At 39.5% G+C, this 27,199-nt stretch overlaps 1 protein-coding gene across 1 annotated transcript in view; it reads left to right on the top strand.

Moving 5' to 3' along the window:
* The first annotated feature begins 49 nt into the window (after positions 1 to 49).
* Positions 50 to 27,199, top strand: part of EFEMP1 (EGF containing fibulin-like extracellular matrix protein 1) — a 52,544-nt gene continuing 25,394 nt past the window's right edge. The window contains exons 1-4 of the mRNA XM_014966490.1: positions 50 to 102; positions 185 to 272; positions 3,213 to 3,261; positions 3,440 to 3,700. Coding sequence (XP_014821976.1) covers positions 192 to 272; positions 3,213 to 3,261; positions 3,440 to 3,700 — 391 coding nt within the window. The 5' untranslated portion in view covers positions 50 to 102; positions 185 to 191. The remainder of the gene's footprint in view (positions 103 to 184; positions 273 to 3,212; positions 3,262 to 3,439; positions 3,701 to 27,199) is intronic.

The following is a 27,199-nucleotide window of genomic DNA, read 5'->3' as shown; positions in this document are numbered from 1 at the left end:
CCCCCACTCCCCCCCCTTCAGCCGGATAAACCGGGGCGGGCGGGAGGCACCGCCAGACCCCACCCGCTCGCTGCAGGAGAACGGTCCCGGCCGCTCCAGCAGGTAGGGACCGGGGCAGCGGCCGGTCCCGGGGGCGAGACCCCTGAAAATACTCCCCGCTTTATTTGTTTTTCTTTCTTTCGAGGTTCACGATGTTGACAGCTGTGTTCTTGGCTGCTCTCATTCTTATTACAGTGCATTCGCAGGAAACGGAGGAAACCATAACATACACGGTAAGGTTTAATAGAGCTCGAGATAATTACTGCTTTGCAGGGATTCTTTTCTAAATGACCCCTAAGAAAAACCGAACTTCTTGCCAATGTATAGCAGTTCTTTGAGTTCGAATGTTAACCATGAAATAAGCTGTTCCTGGGCTGAACCAGTGTTTTAAAGTTGAAGTTTGACAAGATTGAGCAAAATGAGCTGCAACTGCCTGTTTTGAAAAGTTTGTCTGTGTGCTCAGCTTGATGAGCTGAACAAAATGAAGAGGTTTTAGTGTTTTTTTTAAATCCATTTTCCTAGAGACAGGGTTCTTAGGACCTTCATTTGAAATATATGGAATTTGACAGAGAAATAGGTCAAACATTCTTTTCTGTTTTCTTTTGGATATTTCAAGCTGTTTTTAACAAAATGTAAGTCCTTCAAAATTCAGTGCTTTTAATGAAGCATCCAAGTCCTGGAGTGATCGTAGGGCTGTTAGTTTCTGAGATGGTTTTGAGCAGTGGTTGTGCATGGCTTGATAAAAATTGTACAAGAATACCGAAAATAGGTTCTGCTTGCAACCAAGTGATGGGGGAAGAGATTTAAAGGCCTTTTTGTAAGGCGCTTTTTTTTTTTTTTAATCTGCTTGTGTTCAGTCTTTGGCTTGCATAATGCATGTCATAGAAGGAGTGGCAATTACATCGGCTTGGGCTGGGGAAAAACCTGCATTTTCACATCTGATTACAGTTGTAATCCCTGCAACTTGCTTCATATGGGTGGACCTCTGAATATGTGTACAGACATTAGCGCAATGCCACACAAGCAGAAAATTCTGCACACATGCAAAAAGTTAGAGAACCACAGCCAAAGACTCAGATTGTGTCTTATACAAGTAATCCCACTGAAGTCAGTGGGATGGCTCAAGCAAGTAAATATTGCACACTTGGACCTTACTGTAGAAGACGGGGCTCAAAGAAGCCTCAAGTGAGCATCAGGAAATCAGTCATAAAGTACTTTAACACTGGGCTTTAGAAGCAATAGATTTTTGAAGGTTGGGAGTACTTCTGTTTAGAAGCTTCTGTGATTTTTTTAAGTTCCTATATATAAAGTGGAAACTGAAGATCTAAGGTACCTTTTGAAAATCCACACTGATATAGAAATCCCACCCCTCTCTTTTTCTGCATGTATTGCATGTTCTTTTAAAAAATTAAGTAGCATTTTCTGATAGCCTACATAGTTCTGCTTATACAATGGAAAATTTCTAGCATGCATGTATGACTTGGGTTCCTATACTCCATTTTCAAAGAGGTCTCAGCATTTAGGTGTTTCAGTGATCGTTAAGACTCTAAAAATGTAAAACTACTTAATAAAAAAAGCTTAGCTTTTGGAAATTTTACTCCTAGGATGCTACTGTTTCTCATGCGTGCATTGTATTCATTTAGGGCCAAATCCTTTTCTATTGTAAAAGTCCCTTCAGCTGCAGTAATAGATGGACTTGGCTCCTTACAGTTAAATAGACAGGACTTCTGGTGTGCATTAACAGGAATTGGGTGATCCAGTAAATGCATGAATTAGCTGTTTTCCTTTGGGTTTGCGTTTTCATAGCTACAGTAACTTTGGTGTTGTCAACTCAGCATGTAGTCATTCCTTTAGAGATTGAGAATTGTAATACAATTTGCTGTCCACTTACCCCTTGGAAGAAAAACCCTCCAAAGTTACAACTCGCTGCTACACTTGGCAGATGGCTGGTGTCACCTGCAAACGAAGAAAATATTTTCAATCCTAATGCTGAGTCAGTGTCCATTAGTAACAAGTTCCTCAAAATAATATTTGGATAGTACATGGAACAAGTGGATCTTGGCATCTGAATGTCAAATTTTCACTTGTATAGTTTCTCTGCAGCAGAGGAGTTGCAACAAGATTTAGCCTTGCTTGACTGGGACTAATTACATTAGCCAACGCAATTCTTTTTTTCTATAGGGCCATTAAAGTAATATCCTAAGCAGCACAGCACGTATATGCACCTACATAGTACAGTTGGGTTGATTCATTGGTATTTTAAATGTGTCTGCTGCAGTTGGTAGCATTGTGATACTTTGCTAATCAGTTTCTGTAACTGTCACTTGTGATTAAAATTACTGCCCTCCAGACAATTTAATGCTTTGGGGCAGAGGGATAATGAAGATGCCTACCTAACTGCAGGGCAGAATATTTAAAATTCTTCCTGCAGTTACTAGTCTGCATTGATATGAATAGTTGCTTAGTATAGTCTTGTTTGAATTTTGCAAAGTCTTATTTATACAAGTAGTCCCACTGTTATAAACTCTAACCGTTTATTGTATGGCTCACAATATAAATTGTTCTTCCTAGACTGCAGTTCCTGGAATCATGTGATTAAAAAGCATGTGAATGAATTTCCAGCTGTCATGGGATCCTTCCCCATTGCTAGAGTGCTCTTGGGAGAGAGGATGAAGTACAGGGGGTTACAGGCCCATTGGTCCTTCTGGGAAACCAGCCCCCAGAATGAAAAATGTTTGTTCACCTGGTGGAAGGCAGTGAGCAAGATCAAAATTCAGAAAAACTTGTTTCTTTTTCATAAGAAAACTTTCATACTAGTCACCTGGGTCATCCAGAGGTTTCTTTGTACCAGGAGCCAGCCAATGACAGATGCTTTAAAACAGCGTATAGGAACAAAGCGAGGAGAAAGTGATGCTTTTCTCACTTTGTTCCCCAGCCCCAATAAAACCTACGTACTCACAACAAACGATATCTTAGCAACTTCCTGAGATAGAGGCTTTTTCTGTAGATATTTGTTCCTGCACAGCCATTTTTCCAGCTTACCAAGGTATGCAAGCACTGCATTTCCCTTAATCTCAAACCCTGAGTTCATTGAAACATGCTTGACTATTTTTCCAAAATAAAGAATCCTGAGCAGCCTAATTTTCTTGTTTGTTTCTTTTTTGTCTCTGTAGCAATGCACGGATGGCTATGAATGGGATCCTGTTAGGCAACGGTGCAAAGGTACAGTAAATATTTTCAAAGACAGACTTGCCATTGGTATTCTTTAAGTGTTATCATTACACACCCCTGTTCTGGACAAGGAGGTGTGCTTGCATGTCTCATTGTGTTATTTGTGTTAATGGGCTGTTGCAGAAGGTTCGAATGTTAAAAGCATGACTTGTGTTGTTGCTAACCACAGATATTGATGAATGTGAAATAGTCCCAGATGCATGCAAAGGTGGGATGAAATGTGTTAACCACTATGGAGGATACCTCTGTCTACCTAGAACAGCACAAATTATTGTAAATGAGCGAGAAGAAGCAGCAGCTGAATCCACTAGTGGTCGAAACAATGTCATTCGACGGACTCCAGCTGATCCTCACCGTGCCCCTCCAAACCCAACTCATCAAATTCAGTGTGCAGCTGGGTATGAGCAAAGTGATCACAATGTGTGCCAAGGTAAGCAAGCTGCTGTATGTCTTACTCTCAGTATAATTGGAGTGTGTGTGGTAACAAATGTAACGTCTGGAAAAATGACAGCCTGTAACTCTTGCCTTTAATAGCATATATTGTTGCACCATTAAACTGGATGTGTACACGCTTCCTTAAGATATGTAAATAAAATACATGCATGTCATTATTGTTCAAAGTAACAGAACTTGCAGTTTGTTGCAGTCTTACAGTCCGTTCTATCTATTTCAGCCTAGTGACTAGAATTAACTCTGTTGTCTGTAGATCCTAAAACAAACAAAAAAAAACAAACCCAAAAACCAACCCCCCCAAAAAACCCTTAATGCAAGTAAGCAACTTTAGTCAAACATTTTGTATTGTATTAAGTATGTCCAGGAGAGGCACTGAAAAAAGCAGGTAACATAGCAAGTTATGTTACAGATGACTTCTAAAGATTTGCAAAACTCTGTATTTTCCAGTAAATGAATGCTGAATGGAACAAAAATTAACCACTGTATGAACTTTTGCTTAGACCAACCTGTAGTGCAGAACAATACAGTGTTTTTGTTACGTATGCTCAAGCAGTAGGAACCAAACATCTGAACAGCCTGTGCCCTTCTGATCTCTGTGGAAGGAGCTCTGTGCAAGCCCTATGCCAGCTTACTTCCAGTCATAGTCTAGCCAGTCTCTGAAACTATGGCAATGAAGAGCTTTCATCTGAGTGTGCTTACACCACACACAGTGCCAAAATTCTCAGGGTATTAGCAATGTTAATTGTATGCATTCAGGAACCAGACTCACAAGCACTACTGTAAACTAAGACAGTTTCATTTATTATTTTATATAAATAGTTTACTCTTATACTTGCTGAAGTAACAAATGTTTCATCCACTGTTTTGTTTTCTTTCATAAAAATATATTCGATTCCTTGTTCATAAACTTGGTTTTCAAGCACTTTCGTGGGATACCCGTGCAAACAGAGGGCAAAACTTGACCCCGTGGTTCATCTTTTCCACTTTGTGGCCCAGAACAGTATAATCATATAAAATAGTACTTGAGTGACTATAATCAGGGCAAGCTGTAATATACAGCGGTAGTCCCTTTCTCCCTGGTATTCATGTATACTGAACATTATTTATCACTCGTAAGTAAATTCCCTGTCATTCTGAAGCACAGTAATCATCATGGAGGCTGGATAAGTTATTTTTGTAGGCAAAGCCTCAGAGTTGCATTTCTGGCTTATCTGCTAATGTTCAACATTTCTGTCACTCGAATTAAAGAAATGTCAAGTAAAGAACCTACTGCAGGAGGTCAGTACTGTGATCCCCTTAACCCTGAGTGTTCACTTAAGGCTATCAAGGGAAAAATCAATGCCAAGGATGGCAAATGTTGTTGTTTCTTTTTCCTTAGTTTAACTTAGCAAAGTAAACAGCAGAACCAGGAACAGAATACCAGATTCCTTCCTTCAGGTGATGCTGTGTGACTGTGGCTGGCACTTGTCTTCACTGGTGAATTGCAATAAACTGCTTCAACTTTAGCATACAACAACACTTTTGTTCTATAAAAATTGCAAGTAGTGCTAGAAAATTTCCAAACATAAACATCTTTGCTCCAATGGCTTTAGGTGTATAAATCAGGAATAGCATAGGAAAGTTAGCAGCATGTAGTACCAATGCTTTATATTCCAAATAAAGGTTGAGAATTAGTGTTAACTTGGAAGCCAAGAAGTGGCTGAGAGTTTTGTTTTGTTGAGAAGAAGATTAGTGGCCATACACTACTGTTGTTTTACTCCATGCTCTGGCTTCCTGAAACTTGCAAGTAAATATTTATATTCAATTCACAATTCTTTGATTAATTTACAACAACAACTAACTGTTGTTAGGGTATCAGAACTTTTTAACTAGCGGACACACAAACTATGGTGAAGTCTTGGGCTTTACTGAATCCGAGTTTTGCTGCTAATTTCCTCATGCCAAAACTTCAGTCTAAATGCAGAAAACATGGAAATATTAGCATTTAAAAGCTGAAATGTATTGTACTGAATGAATTCCAGCTGGAAAAAGGGTAGTGGACAGTGTGCTTGAAAGAAAGGATGAAAGACTTCTGGAGCACTTAAAGCATGCATTCAACTTCGTGATCTTCATGCTTTTCACTGCTGAAAATATCTTATAAAAGATAATCTTGATCAGCAATGGTCCCACTGTGGATTTATTTAATTATGGTCAAAAGACTTCGCTATGATAACTGCTTGAGGCTCCTAGGGAGCGTAACTTACACATATAGTCACACTTAAGCTTGTTTTATTGTTTAGTAAATCAAATATGAAGTCCAGCTCCTTCTAATTGTTTGCAGATGTATGACATTTTCCTTCCAGTCCAGCAGCAGTAAGTATTTTATAACCAATGTGAAAGTGTGGAGACCTCTGTTTAAAACAAAAACATACTCTGAGGAGCTGTATTATTGACATCATACTAGAGTATGAGGGGCCTTCTGTTTTGACACAAGCGTCCACTCCCTTTTTAAATGTTAAATAGAGAGGGTATGATAGGCCAAACACGCTCATGTTGGGTTTTGTGCTTGGAATAAACACGCATAAATGACACTAGTCCTGTTGGACTTTAAGAGGCTTCAGTGATGTTCTCAGCTTCAATGTTAGGTAAGGCATGATGCAACATGGTCACATACTATTTCTAGTGACAGAAATGAGAAAAATTGAGGGGCATGATTCTCTATACTTCATAATCTACCCAAACATGGCCATATGCCTGAGTTATAAGAGATACTTAATACCTACTTAACTTCTGACCTGAAGAAAACAAGTGACAACTATGGTATTTATGAGTTTTGAGAGCTTTCTGTCTGCAATACATGCTGTTATTAGAGACCAGGTAACACATGAATAGCACTGATAGCAAAGCACTCCGCCTCACAGAAGACAACTCTCTGGAAATGACTGCTGTTTGCTATGATGTACATCACTTTTACAATTACTAATGATTAGAAACCCGGTCTTGAATAACTGTGTTAATGTTAGAAGCGTGGGTAGCAAAAATTTCCTGGGAAATTCTTAAGATACTGAATGTGAGCAGTAAGTGCCAGGAACCCTCAAACTGATGAAAACATGAAGGGAGGTTATCCAGGAGGAAGATTGCTTCTGTAGAATACGGACAGAGCACTGAGTCTTGTGCTTTAATGTAAACACTTTAACTCTATCTTAAATTCTGACTTCATAACCTTAACTAATACCACCTCTCTCTGTCTCTGTTCATACTTCACTGCCACTTCTAAATGTGCCTTTAACTGAAAGGGTTGCTGAATTAGTCACTAAGGTAGATTCCTGGATGTGGCACCTACCAGTACTTTCGCGAATCCACTCAAATGTTCTCACTTCTCCATGTGAGAGTATCACTCAAATTGGGAAGAGTGAAAAAGAGTAAGAAGTATTTTTAAGCAAATCTCTAAGTTAGCTAATATTCACTGACACTTTTTGCCTTATAAAAAAAACTAAAGCATAAATAGCTGCACTCTGTTGCCTACGTACAAGACTGAATTGTATTCCTACTCTGTTGTTAGGTGCTCTGTGATTTGAGTCTGCTCCTATTGAAGTCAAAAGAAAATCACCCAATTAATTCAATTTTGTCAAATCTAGTCTGCAAGAAACTACTAGCTTTTCCTAGAATGTTAACGACACTTGCATGAAAAAAAGGCCAAGCAAAGGTACCAAATAACCTGTAAACTTGAAAAAGGAAAAGAACTTTTTTTCCCCCCCGTCCTATTGTGCTGGCAATAAAGTAAGCAGTTTTTTGGTCCTCAACTAGATTAGCTTCCTATATTTCTCCAGTCTCTGTGACTGTAAAATACAGGGCTGGGGAGATTGTAACAGAAGATATCAATGCTTTCTTATATGGAAAAGAGAGACACCTCTTTTTTAGATCTGCTTAGACTTGGAAGATGTCAGTTGCCTTTTTCATTCTCTGTGAGGGAGGAAAGGAATGAACTTGTTTTCTGTGCTGTGGTTATTTTTCCCCCCACAAAATCATTTTAGGGATCTCTTCATTGGCAGGGCTTTTTGTTGAGTTTTCCAGTACTTTTCAAAGTAATTTACCATACTCAATCTAGGTTTTACCTCAAGAAATTAACTTAGTGTAAATAAGTCAAATAAGACTAAATTTTGCATCTATAGATTCCTCTCTTCTTTTTTCTTTCTTTCTTTTTTTTTTTTTTTTTAAGGAGAGAGGGACATGGGAGAGCAGTTCATGATGTTTTGTTTTCCATACAGAAATAACTTGATTTATATAAGTATATATAGTAGGGATGTGCAGCTAGCATATAAAGGACATAAAAATGGTGTAAGTGCATGTGCACTCAGGCTGTCCCTTTGTAGAGGAGTCTGGGTGTGCCTCAAGGCAGAGCACTCTTCTTTGCCCTTTTGGCTGGGGTGCAAACTGCATGTTTGAAATGCACCTCCTAATGAGCTCCACTTAACACACTTTGATTTGCCTCACTGAGCGGTCTTGGAACATGCAAACCAGATCCCCTTCAGATGAAACTAAACCTGAAGTGCACTGCAGGAGCACCACTAATACGCCACAACCACTAACAAGCATTCAGGCTCCAGAATCACACTGGACAGAGCTCAGGGACCCCCAGAAATGTATGTACGGGGACACTGAAGCCTCTGCACCGATGTGTCTGATCTGCTCTTTTTGGGTCCCCGCTATTTGCAAATATAGATATAACCTAAAATATACCTATAACAGTTTCTTAGGCTGTCCCCAGAAATGTTTTGGAGACACATTTGTAAGATACTGCCTGTAGTTAGAAGAGTGCAGCATCCCAAGTTTTCCCGCTTCTTGTATTTAAAGAGTAATGCTTTCAGGACTACTTTTAAAAGAACCCGGGTTGTGATAGGTTTAGTTCCAGAGCTGTTCCTCTCAACAACACAAGACCTGTTTGAAGAAAGGGTGAAGAGAGGGGCTGTGGGAGGAAAAATAAGGTCAAGTTATCTGATTTAAGATGCCATTAGTTCATCAAAGTGCTTACTCAGGCACAGTTCATTTGTACCTATGTTTGCTGCAGTACTTCAGCAAGTGGAGAATACTCATTGCCAGCAGCAGCCACCCCAAGAGACTGACTTGGCTCCATATGCCATTTGAATGTTAATTACTTGGAAAAGCCATAAGACCCTTGCGGGTCTAAGAGAATCCACAGAAGGATACAAGCTGGTATTTTCACAGCTCTTTGTACTGAGTGTTCATTGATGCCAATTAATTTCTTGTACATTTGGGCACATCATGCAGAGATCATCTTTCATCAGCCCATCCTGAACCAATTGTTCAAGCTGTTAATTTGTGAAACCGCTGTGTTTTGCTGCAAAGAGCCCTTTCTGGAGCATCTCTTTAATAGCCTTGAGGGACCAGAGGGGAGGTCACAAAAAAACCATCTTGTTTTGAGGGCCTGGTTTTGGGCATTTTCAAAATTTGGCTATTCTGAATCATCTTCCCATCTGTGCTATTTGCACAGCTGTGAGTGTCATGTCAAGACCTTGGATAGATATTCTCTGTTCTGTCTGACCATTTTACTGTGAACATCCATCACAAGCATAAATACTAGCAGCTGCTTCACTTCCTTTAGTTACTTACTGCTTTTCCATTATTCTGACCTCTGTAGGAGTATGCTCGGTACGTAGCAGCTAAAGATTCATACCATATGCTAATCACGCTAAGTGTCCTAGATTCAGGCAAGCTTCCGAAAGTTGTATTTACCTTAGCTTCTTGAATTGTGATTATGTAGGCAAACACTAGACTTCGCGTTTAAGTAAACTCATTAGCGGTTCTCACGGCTTCTTGTTCAAGAAAAACGGGATCACACAGTAGTCACGTCAACTGTTAGACTTCCAGGTTTAGTTTGTTGACTGTAATGCCTGTTTGCTTAGTAGCTCTGAGGAGGCTAATGTTTTGACAGACAAAACATAGCAAATGTATTCAGAAGGCACAAGGCCTGAAGAAAGTCCAAACCTCCAGCCATCTGTCCTCCTTCAGAATTTCATTCTCTAAGCTGGAGGTCTTTTTCATAACGCAAGCAGGAATAACACCAGATAGCAAAGGGGAAGAATGTGCTTATGTCTGGTCTTGACTGGGCACCCCAGTATACTTGGCACCCCATTAAAAGAGTATTTATTTATCCCTTCAAGGAATTCCCTGTATCTGTTGCAAACACAAGCACCCTAACAGTCAGTAAACCCTACAAGGAATGATAGCTGTCATCTGTCGTGTTCAATAGCAGCATTTAACATCAGACATGATTTGTGAGCACATGGGCTTGCTGTTGTTCCCCGTTTCAGTACCTGCTGTCAATGAACTGTGGTCTACAGGGTTGCAGCGATGCAGAAGTTTCCCTAGCAGAAACAGCAGTGTGAGAGCATCCTGGCAGCTGCTTTTAGCATCCTTCTCAGATAATTTTACAGTGATACCATTGCCACTTTGTGGATAGATTCTTTCTGCCTTGAAAGAGTTGCAGCAATGTTCTCCATGTGTTTGCTTTGAGCAGATCTGCAGTTATTTCATCCCAGAGTACTGCATTAGAGTTCTTTAGCCTGCTGAGAAAGGTTGTGTGCTCCTCCTTTCTCCAATTGATTGCTCAAGGTAATTTTCTCTTAATGAACACTTTTTTCCTCTGTTTTCAAACCTGATTCCTGCTTCAGATTACTTACTATATGATGAAAATGCTCTTATCTGTGTTTTATTTTCATTTTTGAAGCCCGGGTTACCGAGTTGCCTTTTCTAACCCTAGAACAGTTCTAAAGGATCTCAGGATTACAGACACACGCTTTTTAAAGGTCCAAGACATTTCTTGAGCATCTCCAATGATGGGATGCTAATTGAGCAAGCTGGAAAACTAGTTCAAGAGCTGAAGTTCAAAACTGTTATTTTCCTTATTTTAATTCTCTTTCCAAGTGATTTTCTTCATTTATTTCTCATGCTGGCAAAGGAAGGTGATAGCTATTGTTTGCATTTGCCTTTTTGTGTGTGCCAAAACAGTCCTAGAGGAAGAACAAAGCTTCCTGCAAATACAGAAGTGGTCTGTTTGATTCTTCGCTTTATCACCTAGTGATGCCTATGTTCCTTTGCATATCCTTGACTGAGGAGGAGTATCTGCTGAACTGTAGCCAAGCAAACCAGTCTCCACCATTACTTGAATTATTTCAGTATGTTGTTTAGGCTTGCTATTTTGCCATTTTCCTATCCTCAAGGACAATGAGAACATAATGTAATAGGACCCCACAGTAGTGAGATATTTTTGGTCTGGTGGAAACCACAATGAGAGAGTTAATTTTTGAGTTCACCTTCCCAGGTTGCATCTTAAACAGTCTGCATATTTTGTGGTATAGTCAATTGTTCTTGTACAGCACTTTGTCATGACAACCCCTTTGTCCTCTGTGTGTGTGTTAACTCAGTAAGAACTTTTACTTTTTGTTCCTTCTATGGTCTTCATATAAGTTGAGCTTGGCCATCTCCTTTCATTATACTGTACAAATATTTATTCTTATTTTCCCTCTGTGATGCTTTTTGAGCTGTTTTTTTCTGGACTACCATCACTTATGCATGTTCTATAATACTTCATACAAGATTTAAGCATCATTTCAGCTGAAGGGTTCTTAGCAAAGGGAAGTTTGCCACATACCTGTCATAAAGTTCAATTGCTTCTATCCACAACATTGAAAGATCTGAACTTGGCTGGTAAGATCTCTTCCTTCTGTATGTGAAAAGAATATATGGAATAGGTAATCAGCCATGTAAGGTTCACGGATAAAAAGCATGGAATTTCACATAGATATCTGTTTTCATCTTTAATTTGCTATGTATTATTTTCAGGGCACAGAAAGCAGTAGTTCTAGAAAGAAAGCTATTTGTCATAATTAAATATAAAGCAAAATTTAACCTGAAAGAACATATTAAATGCACAAGAATCCTGCTTGTACCTTTTTTTCATTTACATTTTAACTTTACTAAAAATACAAGAGGGATTTGCAAATTACAGAGCTATGAAGGAGTTTAGCATACATGTAGTTATTATAAAGTACCTTTTATGCTCATTCACATTTGTGTTTTATTTGTTGATCTGAAATCACATTAAAAGTTGGTTCTCTTTTAAGTATAGTGGAGAAACTTCTAATCTTTGTTATGTATAATTATATGGTAAAACCTGTAGCTTTGAAGCTGAAAAAAGTTATAAGAAAACAGCATGTGTTACACACACTTTTGTAAGCTACTGTGCTAAGATACAAGTTCATGAGGCCTAGAAATGAATTAGACCTTTTTCTGGCATAACGTATCCCAATCTCTTAATTAGGCATTTTTAGAACTAGATATTCAGTAGACCCTTATCTATTGCTATTACCTGAAAACTGCCCCACAGCTATTCTGCAGTTAGAAGATGGGGGGTTGTTTTCATTTTGAGGTTTTTTGGTGGATTTTTTTGTGGTGTTTTTGTTTTGATGTTGAGTTTTGAGTCGTTGGTTGTGGTTTTTTTACACAGCTTTCTTATTTTCATTTCTTACTGTCAAAATGCTAGTTTTCAGGAGGTGGGAAAAACTGTACTTGTTTGGTCAATGATAGTGGCGATGACCATAGATGGCTAATCAGAGAATTAAGTAAAATTCTTAAACAGGATGATAAAGGATTCAGTGTATGAAGGTGTATCTCCTGGGAAGAGATACTTACTCTGGGAAGCTCTGAATTTGTCTGTATTAACACTTGATTAAAAAAATTCATGCTTGTGAGTGGACATATCTAGGTGTCATTTAAGCCTATTTAGATCAGTTCTGAAAATGAAAAGACATGACTGAGCTTTCTTCTACAAGCTGAATTTAATCTGAAGTAAACTTCTAGTCTAATGCATGACCCAGTATGATATGATATAAGCAAATCTGACATTGCACTTGAGCGGGTTTAGTCCATGCTTGAACAGATGTTCTATGTAGTTTCCTGAGTACAAACAGAACTTGTTCAAGGATTTTTATAGGCATATGCCTGCATGGGTAGGATGTCCGTTAACAGGTAACTGGTCATAATGTGTGCAATCAAACTTCAATAGATAACGACAGCAATGGAGAGTACAGGGCTTATAAAGTTTCAAGCCTGAATGGCTTCAGGAAGGACTTTTTTTGTCCAACACCAGTAAAATCTTTAGCCTGAGTTTTCAAAGTAATTGGTCACTGTCTACCCATTAATCTTTTATTTTAAAAAGATCATAAAAGACAACTGGCCTTCTGCTGGCCTCCAAGTAAATAATCATCTCATCCACTTTGATATTATTGACACCTAAATTCCGCTACCAGCTGTAATTTGCGCCAAAGGAAAAACTCTGATAATCATAGTATAGCTTGGATTGGAAGGAACCTTTAAAGGTCATCTAGTCCACCCACCCCTGTCATGAGCAGGGACATCTTCAACTAGATCAGGTTGCTCAGAGCCTCATCCAACCTGACCTTGAATGTTTCCAGGGATGGGGCATCTGCTGCCTCTCTGGGCCAGTGTTTCACCACCCTCTTTGTAAAAAACTTCTGCCTTATCTCTATTCTAAATCTACCCTATTTCAGCCAAAAGCCATTACCCCTTGTCCTAGTGCAACAGGCCCTACTAAAAGGTTTGTCCTCATCTTTCTTATAAGCCCTCTTTGAGTACTGAAAGGCCACAATAAGATTTCCCCAGAGCCTTCTCTTCTCCAGGCTGAACAACCCCAACTTTCTCAGTCTGTCCTCACAGCAGAGGTGCTCCAGCCCTTTGATCATTTTTGTGACCCATCCTCTGGACCCACTCCAACAGACCCATGTCTTTCCTGTGCCGAGGGCCCCAGAGCTGGACACAGCACTCCGGGTGGGGTCTCACCAGAGCAGAGGGGCAAAATTGCTTCCCTCAGCCTGCTGGCCATGCTTTTTTGGATGCAGCCCAGGATATGGTTGGCCTTGCGGGTTGTGAGCACAGATTGCTGGCTCATGTCCAGCTTTTCATCCACCAGTACCCCAAAAAAGATCATAAAAGACAACTGGCCTTCTGCTGGCCTCCAAGTAAATAATCATCTCATCCACTTTGATATTATTGACACCTAAATTCCGCTACCAGCTGTAATTTGCGCCAAAGGAAAAACTCTGATAATCATAGTATAGCTTGGATTGGAAGGAACCTTTAAAGGTCATCTAGTCCACCCACCCCTGTCATGAGCAGGGACATCTTCAACTAGATCAGGTTGCTCAGAGCCTCATCCAACCTGACCTTGAATGTTTCCAGGGATGGGGCATCTGCTGCCTCTCTGGGCCAGTGTTTCACCACCCTCTTTGTAAAAAACTTCTGCCTTATCTCTATTCTAAATCTACCCTATTTCAGCCAAAAGCCATTACCCCTTGTCCTAGTGCAACAGGCCCTACTAAAAGGTTTGTCCTCATCTTTCTTATAAGCCCTCTTTGAGTACTGAAAGGCCACAATAAGATTTCCCCAGAGCCTTCTCTTCTCCAGGCTGAACAACCCCAACTTTCTCAGTCTGTCCTCACAGCAGAGGTGCTCCAGCCCTTTGATCATTTTTGTGACCCATCCTCTGGACCCACTCCAACAGACCCATGTCTTTCCTGTGCCGAGGGCCCCAGAGCTGGACACAGCACTCCGGGTGGGGTCTCACCAGAGCAGAGGGGCAAAATTGCTTCCCTCAGCCTGCTGGCCATGCTTTTTTGGATGCAGCCCAGGATATGGTTGGCCTTGCGGGTTGTGAGCACAGATTGCTGGCTCATGTCCAGCTTTTCATCCACCAGTACCCCAAAGTCCTTCTCGGCAGGGCTGCTCTCAATCCCTTCATCCCCCAGCCTGTATTGATACCAGAAGTCGCCCTGACCCATGTGCAGGACCCTGCACTTGGCTTTGTTGAACCTGATGAGGTTCACACAGACCCACTTCTCCAGCTTGTCCAGGTCCCTCTACAGGGCATCCTGTCCCTCAGATGTCAACTGCCCCACACAGCTTGGTGTTTTCTGCAGTCTTGCTGAGGGTGCACTTGATCGCCTTGTCTATGTCATTGATGAAGAATTACAGAGATTAGTCAAACTGCTGTGTAAAATTGGTGTTTAAAGAAAGATTTAGAAGGTTTTGGTTTTTTTCACTAATTAAAATTCACAAGAGTTAAAGAAAGCCAGGGAAAAAATAAGACATCTTACATGATGAGAAAATACAATGATGCCAGAAAAAACAGTAATATGGGCAATTAATTACTGCATATTTCTTAGCATTAAAAATTGCAAAATAAATCCTTATCAATACCATAACAGGTGCCTGTTCTAACAGAAGTAGTTAGATATGGAAAATCCAATGACTTCTGACAGGTAACAGTTTTCTGTATGGTTTTAAAGAGGTTGCCAATAAGCTAACTATTAATAACAGACTTGCACAGGGGATGGGAATAAAACATGGCAAAGTGAGCAGAAATTTAAGTGTGATTTTAGCTGACTAGCTTATAAAACTGCCTTGATCAGAAAGATGGAAAAAACAGTGTCTTTCTTGTCTAGACTTACTCTGTGGAGAGTTTTGGGTATCTGATCTGCATTAGAAAAGAGCTGGAATTAAATACACATTTAGAAGTAACAAACATGGTATTTGGAGAAGATTCATCCAAGTTGATAAAGATAGCATCATTTCAAGAAATAGATATCTTTGTCAAGTGCCTTAAAAAATAGTTACCGAGTTCTAAATCAATTTTGAAGCCATTTTGTTTTGCACCTGCATTACCAGATCTTACTTGTACTTTTATATCTTGGAGTATTTAAAGCACTTTCTTTGTAGATGAATTTGTTCTCAAGGGACTTTCTTATCGGGGGCCGGTTCTCCACATAGCATTTAGATGATAAAGGTGAACCAGATGAGACAATTTATTGCCTGTCACATTTAGGGCTATTTAAAAGCAGTAATGTTTCAATAGGTAGCGTTGCAGTTAGTGCAGTCGCATCAGTAATAAGCAGTGTTTTGGAGCACCCACTGATCTGCCCCCGTAGACTGTGGAAGATACCTTGCTTTATTCCTCCCAGAAGTTGTTGGAGACTAAATCAGGAAAGTGTGCAGAATGCAAAAGTCATCCCGGTTTCCCAGGGTAAAAGGAAAAACAGATTTGTCTCTGAAGTCATCCTGCTTGTATTTACTCTGCATCTTGATCTTTCTCGTTCTTATCTGGCTTAATTTGACGGATCAAGACAGATTTTCTTTTGAGCTCGCTCCTTGTATGTTTTTTGAGTAGAAAAGAAGTTCAGGATGATTTCAAGACCCTAACATATTGCTGACACTTGTAGGCCCAGTATTTTTTGCCACATGGAGAAAGCACTGTACAAGCAGATAAAAATTATAGGTGTAAGTCAACAACATTGTACTGACTGAGCACTTCTTGGGCTTCTGGGGTTTGCGGAAGCAGGAGAGCATTACAGCTCCCAAGAGCCCGAGTTGGAAGAGAGTTACAGCCATCCTCCTGATGCGGTTTGTGCACTACAAAAGTTGGGTGCAGGAGAAAACCACGTTTTTCCCACCATAAACACCATTTCACCATTATTTAAACAATCCAGAAAATACGATTATAAGTTTTAATCTACTATTCAGCAGGCAGAAAATGATGATTTTGGGGAGCGGGCTACGTTTGTGTGTGTATTCCAACATAAAGTATTCCTGTATCAGAAACTGTGGCTCTATATGCCTATAAATGGGAAATTTCCCCATTTCTAGAAGGTATTTTCATGAAAAAGGTTTTTCATTATGCATTTAAATGAAAATGTTCTCTCCATTATGATTACACTCAAATTTCAATGCTCACCATTAAGAGAATCTCTTCCTTACTATGTATGCAGATTTATAAGGCTCCAGGCACCTTTGAAATAAATTGAAAGCACAGCCATGTAATAAAGCCAAAACCAGAAACTAGCCAAGGAGATCCACCCAGCAACACCCTCGAACACCCTCAGCCTCTTCCCCTAAGCACAGTTTTAGAGCACTAAGTCTTGATCTTGTCTCTGCTTTCTCCACCCTGGTGAAAGCTTCCTGGGGGATTCCCCAGCCAGCAGAGCAGCGAGTGCCTGTGCCTGATGCAGAAACAGTTTGCTTGCTTGATTTTCTTACCTGTCAAGCATCTCATAAAGAGTGGAGTGTGGCTGTTTGCAATACTGCTCAGCCCATTGCAAGGGGAGCATTGCACAACAGGAGCAGCTCACAGCAGGAGAAAGCCAAAGTTAGGGGATGAGGAGAGATTTTAACAACTGAGGAAAGAGTTAAGTGTGGCAAAACGATACAGGAATAACGACGGGGATGGAGAAAGCTGACTTGCAACTGCTGTCTCCCACTTTGAAACACAACAATTCAAAATTTCATTTATGATGCTGAAAGGTGGGATAGTTGGAGGACCCCAGAAAAGGAAATGCTTCCTGAACTCACTACTATAGGATATGAGTGAGGCCAACAATTTAAGAACTTAATTAAACAAAGGCCTGGACATTTTATATGGTGAGACCATAAACTTCAAAAGAGCAACTTTTGAAAGGGATAACAAACCTAAATTATAAGTTTAAGGCAATCTTTAATTATTAAAGACTGTCAGGATGAGGTTAATTGTTAGAAAGTAGATTGGCAGTATCTGTACCCTTCTGAGGTATCTCATGCTGCCCAATTTGAGAAAGCACAGTGTGTTAAATTTTCCATCTTTTTGCACTCAGTGACTGCTACCTGTTGATTGAGCATAAAAGCCTATTCCCCAAAGCTTTGACTAATTGGTCTGGTGGATATCAGATGTTCAGTATTGTGATGGAACTACTCCCTGCCCTACAAGCTATAGAATCACAAAATCAGGGTCAGCTTTTTTTTAGAGAGCGCAAACCAGTATGGTTTTGTTGAAAATTAAAACCATTGGGAAATTCAGACAAAAATTTCTATAATTCTGAAAAAGTGATGTGTAAATAATCTGATCTGATTGTTAGCTGTCAAATGCAACTTTAAGCATTTTTATATTGAAAAGAAATCAGATATTAATATCAGAACATTTTCACCGTAGGGGTCATACTTTGCTATTACAGGGAAAGGCATGCAATACTGAAATTCAGTGACATCATTTTGTACTTCCACAGCTTTCAGGAGCCTTACTTAGGCTCCATTCTTCTGGACAACACATGCATGTAGAAGGAAATCTGTCCTGCTCTGAACAGCTTAGTGGCAACTGTTACAAGCACACACTTTACACAACGCTTGCTGTGAGTAGTGTTGTATTTGGACAAAAGCAGCAGCGGCTTATATCATTCTTTGTATTTGATTCTTTGTTTTAGTATCTGTCACGTTCCAACTTAGCCAAAAACTGGCCTCAGCGTATTCTGGCTCGTAGATGCTGTGGGAGCCCCGGGGGCTCCATACACATGCCTCATCTGTGACCAAACAGGGGCTAAGCTGCCATTTCACAGCGCCTTGTCCTCAGGGTGGAGTCACACTCCTACGACAGCTATGATCAGTAGGCTGAAAGCAAAATATTAAAGAGACCAAAGGGACCAATCGGGATTTTCACAGACTGAATGGCCACTCAGGGGGTTCAGCCAGAAAGACCGATCCTAAGTGCCTAAAAATATGAAAAATAGTGAGAAGGCGACACAAAAATGTTTTTTTAATTTGGCCGTAACATTCCAAGCGGGACAGCCGTGGGATCTGCCGAGATCAGCTCGAGACTGTCTTTGCATAACACCATAGAAGCTCACGCAACGCACCAACTGACACGCACTCCAGCTTTATGGCATAAAGTTACAGAACCGTCTCTGTCACACAAATTCAGATTCAAGACAGCATTACTGTCCCATTGGGATGCAACTGGGATGGGCTGGGTAGACAACAGCCCTTAAAAACTGGAATGATAATATGCAGGTTTTTCCATTCCTATCATTTGTCCTTAATTTGAGAAATTAAATGCTTATGTTCCGTTGTTAACTATTCTTAGCACTAATTTCACAGTTTAGCCCAGTGATGACCAAATGGCTTCCTTATAGGTTTTTTTTTTTTTCTCTCAGTTCACAGCTGTCCTGAATTTATTTAGTTTGGTGCTTAGGTTGCAAAAAAAAAAAAAAAAAAAAAGTTTTGTGACTCAGCCTCCATAAATGTTTTAATCAGAAACCTCACTTGACTCAACGACTGCCTGAAGAACACCATCTTTTAAAAGTCAGAGGAAAGAAAGGTGTTACCGTTTGCCATTCTGGTTAATAGCTTATGTACAATCTCATCGAATAATTCCAATGAGAAGTGATCTCAGGAAGTCTCTAGTCCAATGCCTTGCTCAAAGCAGGGTCAGCTCTGAGATCAGACCAGGGTCATCAGACCCTCAGAGACCAGGGAGATCTGTCCAGTCAGATCTTGAAAACCTCTATGGGTGGAGAGGGCACAACCTTTCTGGGCAACCTGTTCTCAGAACCCTTGACTAACCTAATGGTGAAAAAGGTTTTTCCCTGTACCCAGTGAGAACTCTTTTCAATTCACCCTGGATTGATAGGGATAGACAAAAAAGATGGGCTTAAGATGAGATGCAGACTTTTTTTTTTTTTTTTCCTCCCCTTTATTTTTCAAGTTCTTTTGCATCGGTTCCTCAGTTTTAGTTATCAACCTATTTAGAATTATTATTTCATTTGGCTGTAGCACAGAGAGGGTACCGGTCACCAGTGAACATTTCCTTCTGGAAGGCATCTTAGTTATCAACCTATTTAGAATTATTATTTTATTTGGCTGTAGCACAGAGAGGTCACCAATGAACATTTCCTTCTGGAAGGCATTGTATGCACAGATGCAGCAAAAGCACTTACCTGAGAAAGTTCATACTTTCAAACATTTGGTTTTCATTCCTTCTTTACTCTACTTTCTTCAACAAAATTAAAAAATACACCTTCTTGGGTTTTACCTACCACTATTTCCTACTGTACTTTTCAGAACTGAAATTTTTATAAAACTTTGCTCTATTTCTGTAGAAGTCTGGTTTTCTTACAAAGAGTGAAGGTGAGGAAGTGCTTTCCATGAGGAAAGTAACACAATTCTGGGGCAGCCCTGAGTAGCACAAACATTTTCATGGAAAGCAGATTAGGTCATGAGAAGCCAAATGTCATTTCCAGCCTCCCATGGTCCAGCTTTTGCTACAAGTGAATCTCTGCAGCTTTTTCAAAGTGTAAAAAATAAACAACAACAAAAAAAAAACCAAAAAGGAATATCGATGTGTATCCACAAACCAGGGAAAAATGTACAGTTTCACAGATCAGTGTCTATGCTACTTAGCGTGCAAATGCAAAGCTTTATTCATAGCTAGTGCCCACAAGACTTCTTAAAGTACTGAAAGTATATCAAGACTGATTTTAATAAACAAACTCACTGCTTATACTTTAGGGTATCATATTAAGACACATTTAGTTGAGTTCCAGCATTTAAAGCACATGCTTGGATCCCAGCAATTTCACTAACATCTTTGCACATGCCTCAATTTACGCAATTACTTCATGCTGTCCTGAATTAGTCCTTCACCTTGTTGCTAGGAACTTTTATTTTAAAAACCCTTTCTGAGAAGCTTGCCAGAGCAAGCCTGCAGTACCAAGCGCAGACCGAGCCTATTCCCGGGTGGGTAGGAAATGCTTTAAAGTATAAGAGGGAGTAGCCTGGATCTGGAGGAACGGTGCTGTTTGCTCAGCTTGTAGTTACTTTGCTGGGATGTAGTTTTCAGGTAATTCTGCTGAGTATCCCAGCTTGTCTCACATCTAGCAGCGCTGTCCCTTTTAGATACTCTTCACATCATTTTTGTGTCTATCTAATTCTTTATTCTCTTTTCTTCGCTTAAACTGGCAACAAGTGCCAAAACCTGACTGAAAACAGCAATTCACACTGTGATCCTGGATAAATTACCATACAATTAGCAACATCACAATGTGAGTTTCAAAATGTTAATGAAAGAAAGCTGTTACTTTTGGAAACTAAATACTTTACACTTTATGATTTATGGTGACTCTAAATACGATTCTGAACAGTTTACAGTGCCAAATGAAAAAATACTGTCACTTTTACTAAAGATATACTTCATACCACTTCTGTAGGAAGTAATACCTGCCTTGACTAAAACAATCATCTCCTCAGTATCCTCTCTGTAAAATCATATCCATTCTAGAAGCTGAATCGAAAAATTGTTATAATCTCAAAATCAGATCCATGTTCTTCATTATGAGGAGCAGAGTGATGCAGTGGACATGACTGGTTTGGGACAGGATGACACGCAGCTCTATGGGCACATAGAGTTCTTTCCATGAACTTTGTAGATTAGTTTTCTGCCTTGAGAGCTTTTGCCCTCTACTACTGGACATTTCAAGCAAGTACATGTACTAATTACGAAGCCTTATGAAGTAAATCAAAATTACTGCACAAATAAGACTAATAGTAAGTCAAGCCCAAGAGTTTTAGGTCAATATGCAGAATTAACCTATTTACTGAATGTTCTCTAGATAAGAGATCATTGTTCTTTGCTTTGAAAAGATTTCTGGGTTTAATATGTATTCAGCCATTACTTATCTACTATGTTTTGCTTCCTTTTTATTTTCCTTTCATTGAAAATCAGACCTAACCCCTTATAAATCATTTGGACTTGATCCTAAAACATACTGAACACTTCCCAGTCCTTTTGAAAATAATAGAATACAAGAAATTTCATTACTTAGTTTTTGTTTCTCTGAGGTGTTTTTGAAACTTTGAGAGCAGTTCAGAAGATCCTATCTTGTTATTATCTGAGAAGTTGTATTTCTTTTCTTTCATATTGATCTTTTTGCCTGTCCGTGAAATCTCCAAAACATACTAATAGTCTTTAGATCCTAAATAAGTTTAGGTACAGATCTAACTACAGAGGATGTTCAGCTAACTGCTAGAAACCAGTCTTGTCATTAGTCTTCCACCAGTGTTTTGCATTTTTATTGGTAGCATGTGATTAATTAAAACTTGCCTCTAAATCAATGGAATTGGTTAGGTACTATATATGGAAGTTTTCAAGTTACTTAAGCCTACATGTTTACAGTCTGTTAAAAAACTTCCCCTCCTCTTCAGTAGCCCTTTCTGGAACTGGAAACGCTGTATTTTGCAAAAGCTTATCAAATCTTTATAGGCGACAAATATCATTACCTACCAGGCTGGCTCCTGCTGTCCTTTGAAATCCTCCCCTCTCTTCTCTCTTAGACTGTCGGTTGTCTGAAAGTGGCACTGTCTTTTGGATCAGAGTTTGCACATCAGCAGAGCAGTGAAATTCTTATCCATGACGAGGGCTTCTGTTAAGCTAAACAGCACCTAGAAATACAAGGACCATGTTACACCTCTTAAGCTTTCACAATAAATTCGAAGTTTGTTAGCCTGGGAGAAGGCTTCATGTTGCAAACAGGGGTATGGTTATTCAAGCTAACAAAAAGCATAGTAGCAGAAATATTAATAGGCTTGGTAAAATCATCAAAAAACGTATTTTAAACCACTTTTGCTTCAGAATTTTAAGCAATTCTCCTCCTTATCCTATTGGTAACAAATTTATGTCCTTGTAGATGTTTATTTTTCTCCACTATAAGGAGACCATCTCACTAATACTTATGTACGTATCTCCTTGCTTTACTCTTGAGTTCTGTTCTTTGCTCTTGGCATTAATTAATTTGATTTAATTAATTTTCCCAAGATTCCTCTTTTATCAGTTCATCTCTTGCTTCATCCATTACTAGAAGATAGCACTTCATGAACGAGCCACTAGTCATTTTTTTTTTGCCATCCAGCAAATAAATGAGCATGGCATGGACTTTCCCCCTGAAGGGCACAGCTGCAAAGCCGAGTGGACAATCAATCATACTGGAATTAAATCTGTCTGGAAGGCATTTGAGGCAGCAAGACATCTATGAAAACCTTGAGTGTGACTGACAGCTTTTTCCAATAATTTTGATGGAAGTCTAATTGAGAAATCTCTTCTCCCATCCTGCAAGAATTTATGAGCAAAATTTATTTTGACCAACCAACATTGGCCTGCATTCAACAGTGTATGAGGCCCTTATGTTCCCCTGTAGGCTTGTGCTCATTAGTTAACCTCTACAATGGTCATGGCAAGGCTAGATTAGATTTTAATCAAACATTTATGACTGTCTATTTAGAGCAGGAGACAACCAGGCAATGAAACAGTTATGTACTGATAATGTTCTGGGCATCCCTCAGAAATGCTGAGATGCAGACAGACTACACATCCTTGGCAATAAGCTCATACACTCAATTTACAAGAAAATAAAAATTTGGGACCTTGTATCTTTCAAAGAGTAAATGGAATAGACTGAAAACCAAGCAAAAAGCCTTCTGAAAAAAAAAAACCAAAGATGAAGAGAAGGGCAAGCCTCAATGCTACTTTTTCAGGAAGGATGGCTAAAGCTTCCTACTCCTCTTTTTTCCTGCAGCCAGGAGCAAGAGAAACATCTCATGTCACAAAGTATTCAAAAACTTGTCCAGTGAATCCATCAAGGCCTGTTCTTTCCTTTCCCCATGTTAGCTCCAAAGCTGATTCCTATTTGTTCCTGCAGGTCTTTGGGGGCTAAAAGCCTGGTTTGGACGGGCACCTGTGCTAACAGCTGTGCCACAGTAGATCTCCCACATGTGCCCTGGGCTCCCTGCTGCTGGTGCTGTTCAATGCCTGCCCCTGACTCGGAGCCCAACGACTCGCTTGACATGGAGCAATTGCTAAAACCAGTATACCAGAACCAGAAATGGTTTATTCTTCAATGTCCTTGGCTATACTGTGTACTTAACAACAATACGTTCTGGGGAGGGCCCACACTTTGTCACAACCACAAATAGCTTCAAAAACAGCCATTTTCTTTAATTCGGTTATAAACTACTCTTTCAGGAATTTCATCAACTTGCACGGAGTAAAAAGGATTGTCAGAGGAGCTTCTTGTCCTTTCATGACCATCTTGCAAATGCTGATTTTCTCACCAAACTGTGCTTTGCCAGTGTTTCTCTCCCAGTGCTCACTTACCTGTGTTCTGTACATTTTAAGATCATCTCAAGACTTGCACAGTGCTGTATCTATTTTAGATTGTTTTTATTGGCAACTAATGTATACTACCAAGCACCCACGTGAACAAAATTACAGAGCCCAGGCAACTTTTGTACAGAGTTCCTTTGGCCACAGCTTCTCTGTGGGTTTCATTTGGCAGAAGTGATATCAAGCAGAAGTCTTTCCCTCAGCTTCTGATGTAAACTAAAATACACCTTATAAATAGAAAATACAGGCACTGAGAGCAGTGCCTTTGGGCAAACAGCCACCTTTGGGCTATGGGAAAAATTCAGTTAGATATGATTCATAAATATAATGAATAGGGTGCCATAAACTTGCTTTGCTCTTCACAAACAAAGGCGCATTCTCTGCCTTGAAAAATTAGAAGGGCAGAACCCAGAGGAATAGGGAAAGAAAAACAGGAGGAAAAGAAAAGTGGGAGATTTAAAGGGGAGGAAAAAAAATATGTCAGCTTGAGCTGTCAGAGTGGAAAGTATAACTTTAACAACCATCAGACAATACATAGAGTAAAACAAGGGGCTTTGTTAGGCACTGAATCCCTCTGCATCTCACTTCTGACAAGCTCCGGGTTTAATTTTGCAAAATTTGAAGTGTAATGCATTTCCAAAAGAACTTAGTTTGTTCTTTAAGCTCTCGTTTAGTTGAAGGCTCCTATTGATTACAGCTGGAGCTGGATCAAGCTTATGCTGACTGTGTTCTCCTGGCAGACTCTCATTTGTAAATACCTTTCATCTCATCCAGCAGTGATAATGATGTGCTTAGATGATGTGGCAGCAATTATTTAGCTGCTGTGTTAGGTTTTCTACTTCATGCTAGCCAAGTACCCCTAAGTCAGATCACAGAATGGGATGCTTACATTTTATTAAATCTTATGATTTCTTAAAAAAAAAAAAATTGTAACAGCTCTATTGTAATTTAAGTAGTCATTTCTTTCTTCACTGACAAATTTGGAAGTAAAAGACCCTATTCCACCATACATAGCAAGTTTAAACATGTTACAAATAACCTTGTTATCTGATAGCACACCCCAAAGGAAACCCCCCTCAAAACTTCAATTTTCCCGGGTTTCTGAGCATCTTGTCCTCTAACCAAAGATGAAGCAGAAAAAAGGGGGTGGGGTAGGCCTTGGTTACCCTCTGAATGGATTTACACACTGCTTAATACTGGATAAATAAAGTGTAAATACTGGAAAATAAAGCATGGATCTTGTCAAACACAAGAACTTAGCAAATAAGGAGCATTAGAAACAGCACTAATAGCAAATAGAGCTGAAGTATCGACTGCCAAGTCAGTGAGAGATCCCACGTCCTGCCTGGCAATCAGTCTAAATACATCCTTTCTCCCACTTCATGTGACCTTTTTAGGCCAGCAATGTTGTGTGTTAGTTTAATATTTAAAAACTGGAACTTTACTGGTATTTGGCCTACTTTTTTCTATTTATTTTCTAAACAAATGATAGCCACTCCCTTCTCAAACTAGCCTTTTAAGCTTCGCCAAAAGTCTGCGAAGATCACAAGGTATAAAAAAAACCCAAACCTCGACATGCTCAGGCAAACAAAAGCAGGTTACTGCATCTCACCATCCCCACAGCCCTGCAAGCAGACTGCAAGAGTACTCTACTTACTCTAGGAAACCCTGCCGAAATCTCATTTTCAGTGAAAAGTGCCAGGATTATGGTAGCACAGCATCTATTCTGAGGCAAACCCATGTAACTTCCCAGCCAAAGACTAAGAAAAAAAAAAAAAAAAAGAAGAGAAAAGCTGTCCCAGTTGCTACTTCTATTTGATTGCTTAAAGGCAGCTGGGAAGTCAGATCCTTAGCCTGAGAGCAGAGTTGATCCCAATTTTAAGGCAAAGTAATTTTGGAAGAAAAAATAGCTCTCTCTTCCCAAGGAAACTTCTGTTTTTTAAAATGTTAGGTTTTATTTATTACTGGCTCATTGAAGAACAAAGTATTTTTTTGGTGTCTTTTTTCTTTTTTGTTCCCAAACACAGAAAAAAAATGTGGCTAAATCCCAGAAAAATCTTAGCTTGGGGCCAAAAATAATAATAATTTTCAGTTTTAAGATTTTTTTTGTCAGGTTTTTGAAAGAACAACAAATACTTCCCAAGCACCGCTCCAACTTACAATCTTCAGTAGACTGCACGCCCTCGGCTTCTTTCAGCTCTCCTTGTTGTCCATCCCCACTTTGCCCACAGCCCACCGCCCGGCACAGCCTCCCTCAGGCTCTGGTCTTGCTCTGGCCACGTCCCAGGCACAGGCAACCACAGCAGGACATGTTCTCCAGCCCTACGCAGGGTGCACGGTACCACTTCAGTGCTTACTATTTAGGCATTCTTATAGCAGCTCCCATTAGACTTGGAATCAGAAAAACAGCAGCAAAATAAAGACATTGGCAGGTACTTACCAAGCTCTGCAGTCAAAAAGTGAGCATCAAAACCACCTTGGTGATCTAACCAAATCACACTGCTAGTCTTGAATTATGCTAAAGTGTTTAATAAACTACTTCTGTAAATGAAAAGCAGCTATCTTAACGTATGTGCCTTGCTTTTTCTCCCCCTTTCATTTCTTTAGCCTCCATTTAGTCACCTCTGTCTTTTTAACTTTGACGTTCATTTTTCTGCCTTCATAAATATTCATACTGCCTTTGGTTTTTTTCTTTTACCTTCAAAGAATAGATATCCTTTTCCCTGGTTCCTCTGCCTCTCTTTCAATCTTGCCTGGCTTTACCTCTTGTGTCTAAAGCAAAGCATTTTTAAAACTTAATTTTAAGCCCTCTTCATGTTAAGAATTACATAGGAAATTGGATTTTCCATTTAAGTTTAAAAGGAGAGCCAGCTAATGTGAATTCTTAAGGCAAGACAAACAAAAATTTACAAGATGCTGTTCCTGATGGCTTTCTTAAATTAGTACCATATAACACAGCTTGTTTGTAGCACAGTCAAATTGATATTGCCACAGGAATCTTAACTTCTGCACATCCATTTCACTTCACTTTGCTTGAACTGTGCAACCTGAACATTGTGTTTTTCTATCCCAGCTCTTCCAATCCCCTCCCATCCCTAGAGTATATTTTGGACCAAGTCAACTGATGTGTCTTTTTTTAAGTACTATTTCCATAATTTGCTTTTATTGTTCTATCATTCAAAAGTTGTAGAGGGCGTGAAAGTGAATTTCTTTTAACCATTTCATTTTTTATTTCACAAGAAGATAAAATACAGGGCAGCTCCAGCCAATTATACTTTGAAAGTAAACAAGTTTTAGATACATTTCTTCAAAACAAGGCTTCTCTGGTTACATACAGCAACACACTAAAAGTATCACATAACCATGTAAGAAAAATTCATAACTAAATAATGCCTTCAAAGGCATTTCTGTAGTTGGAACAGCATCAGGAATCTGCTTATTTACGTAGGG

Source organism: Calidris pugnax, unplaced genomic scaffold (genome assembly GCF_001431845.1).
Source record: "Calidris pugnax isolate Ruff unplaced genomic scaffold, ASM143184v1 scaffold31, whole genome shotgun sequence".
Taxonomy (NCBI): Eukaryota; Metazoa; Chordata; class Aves; order Charadriiformes; family Scolopacidae; genus Calidris; species Calidris pugnax.
The sequence above is the reverse complement of the archived record's forward strand: the minus strand, read 5'-3'. Positions and strand labels throughout refer to the sequence as shown.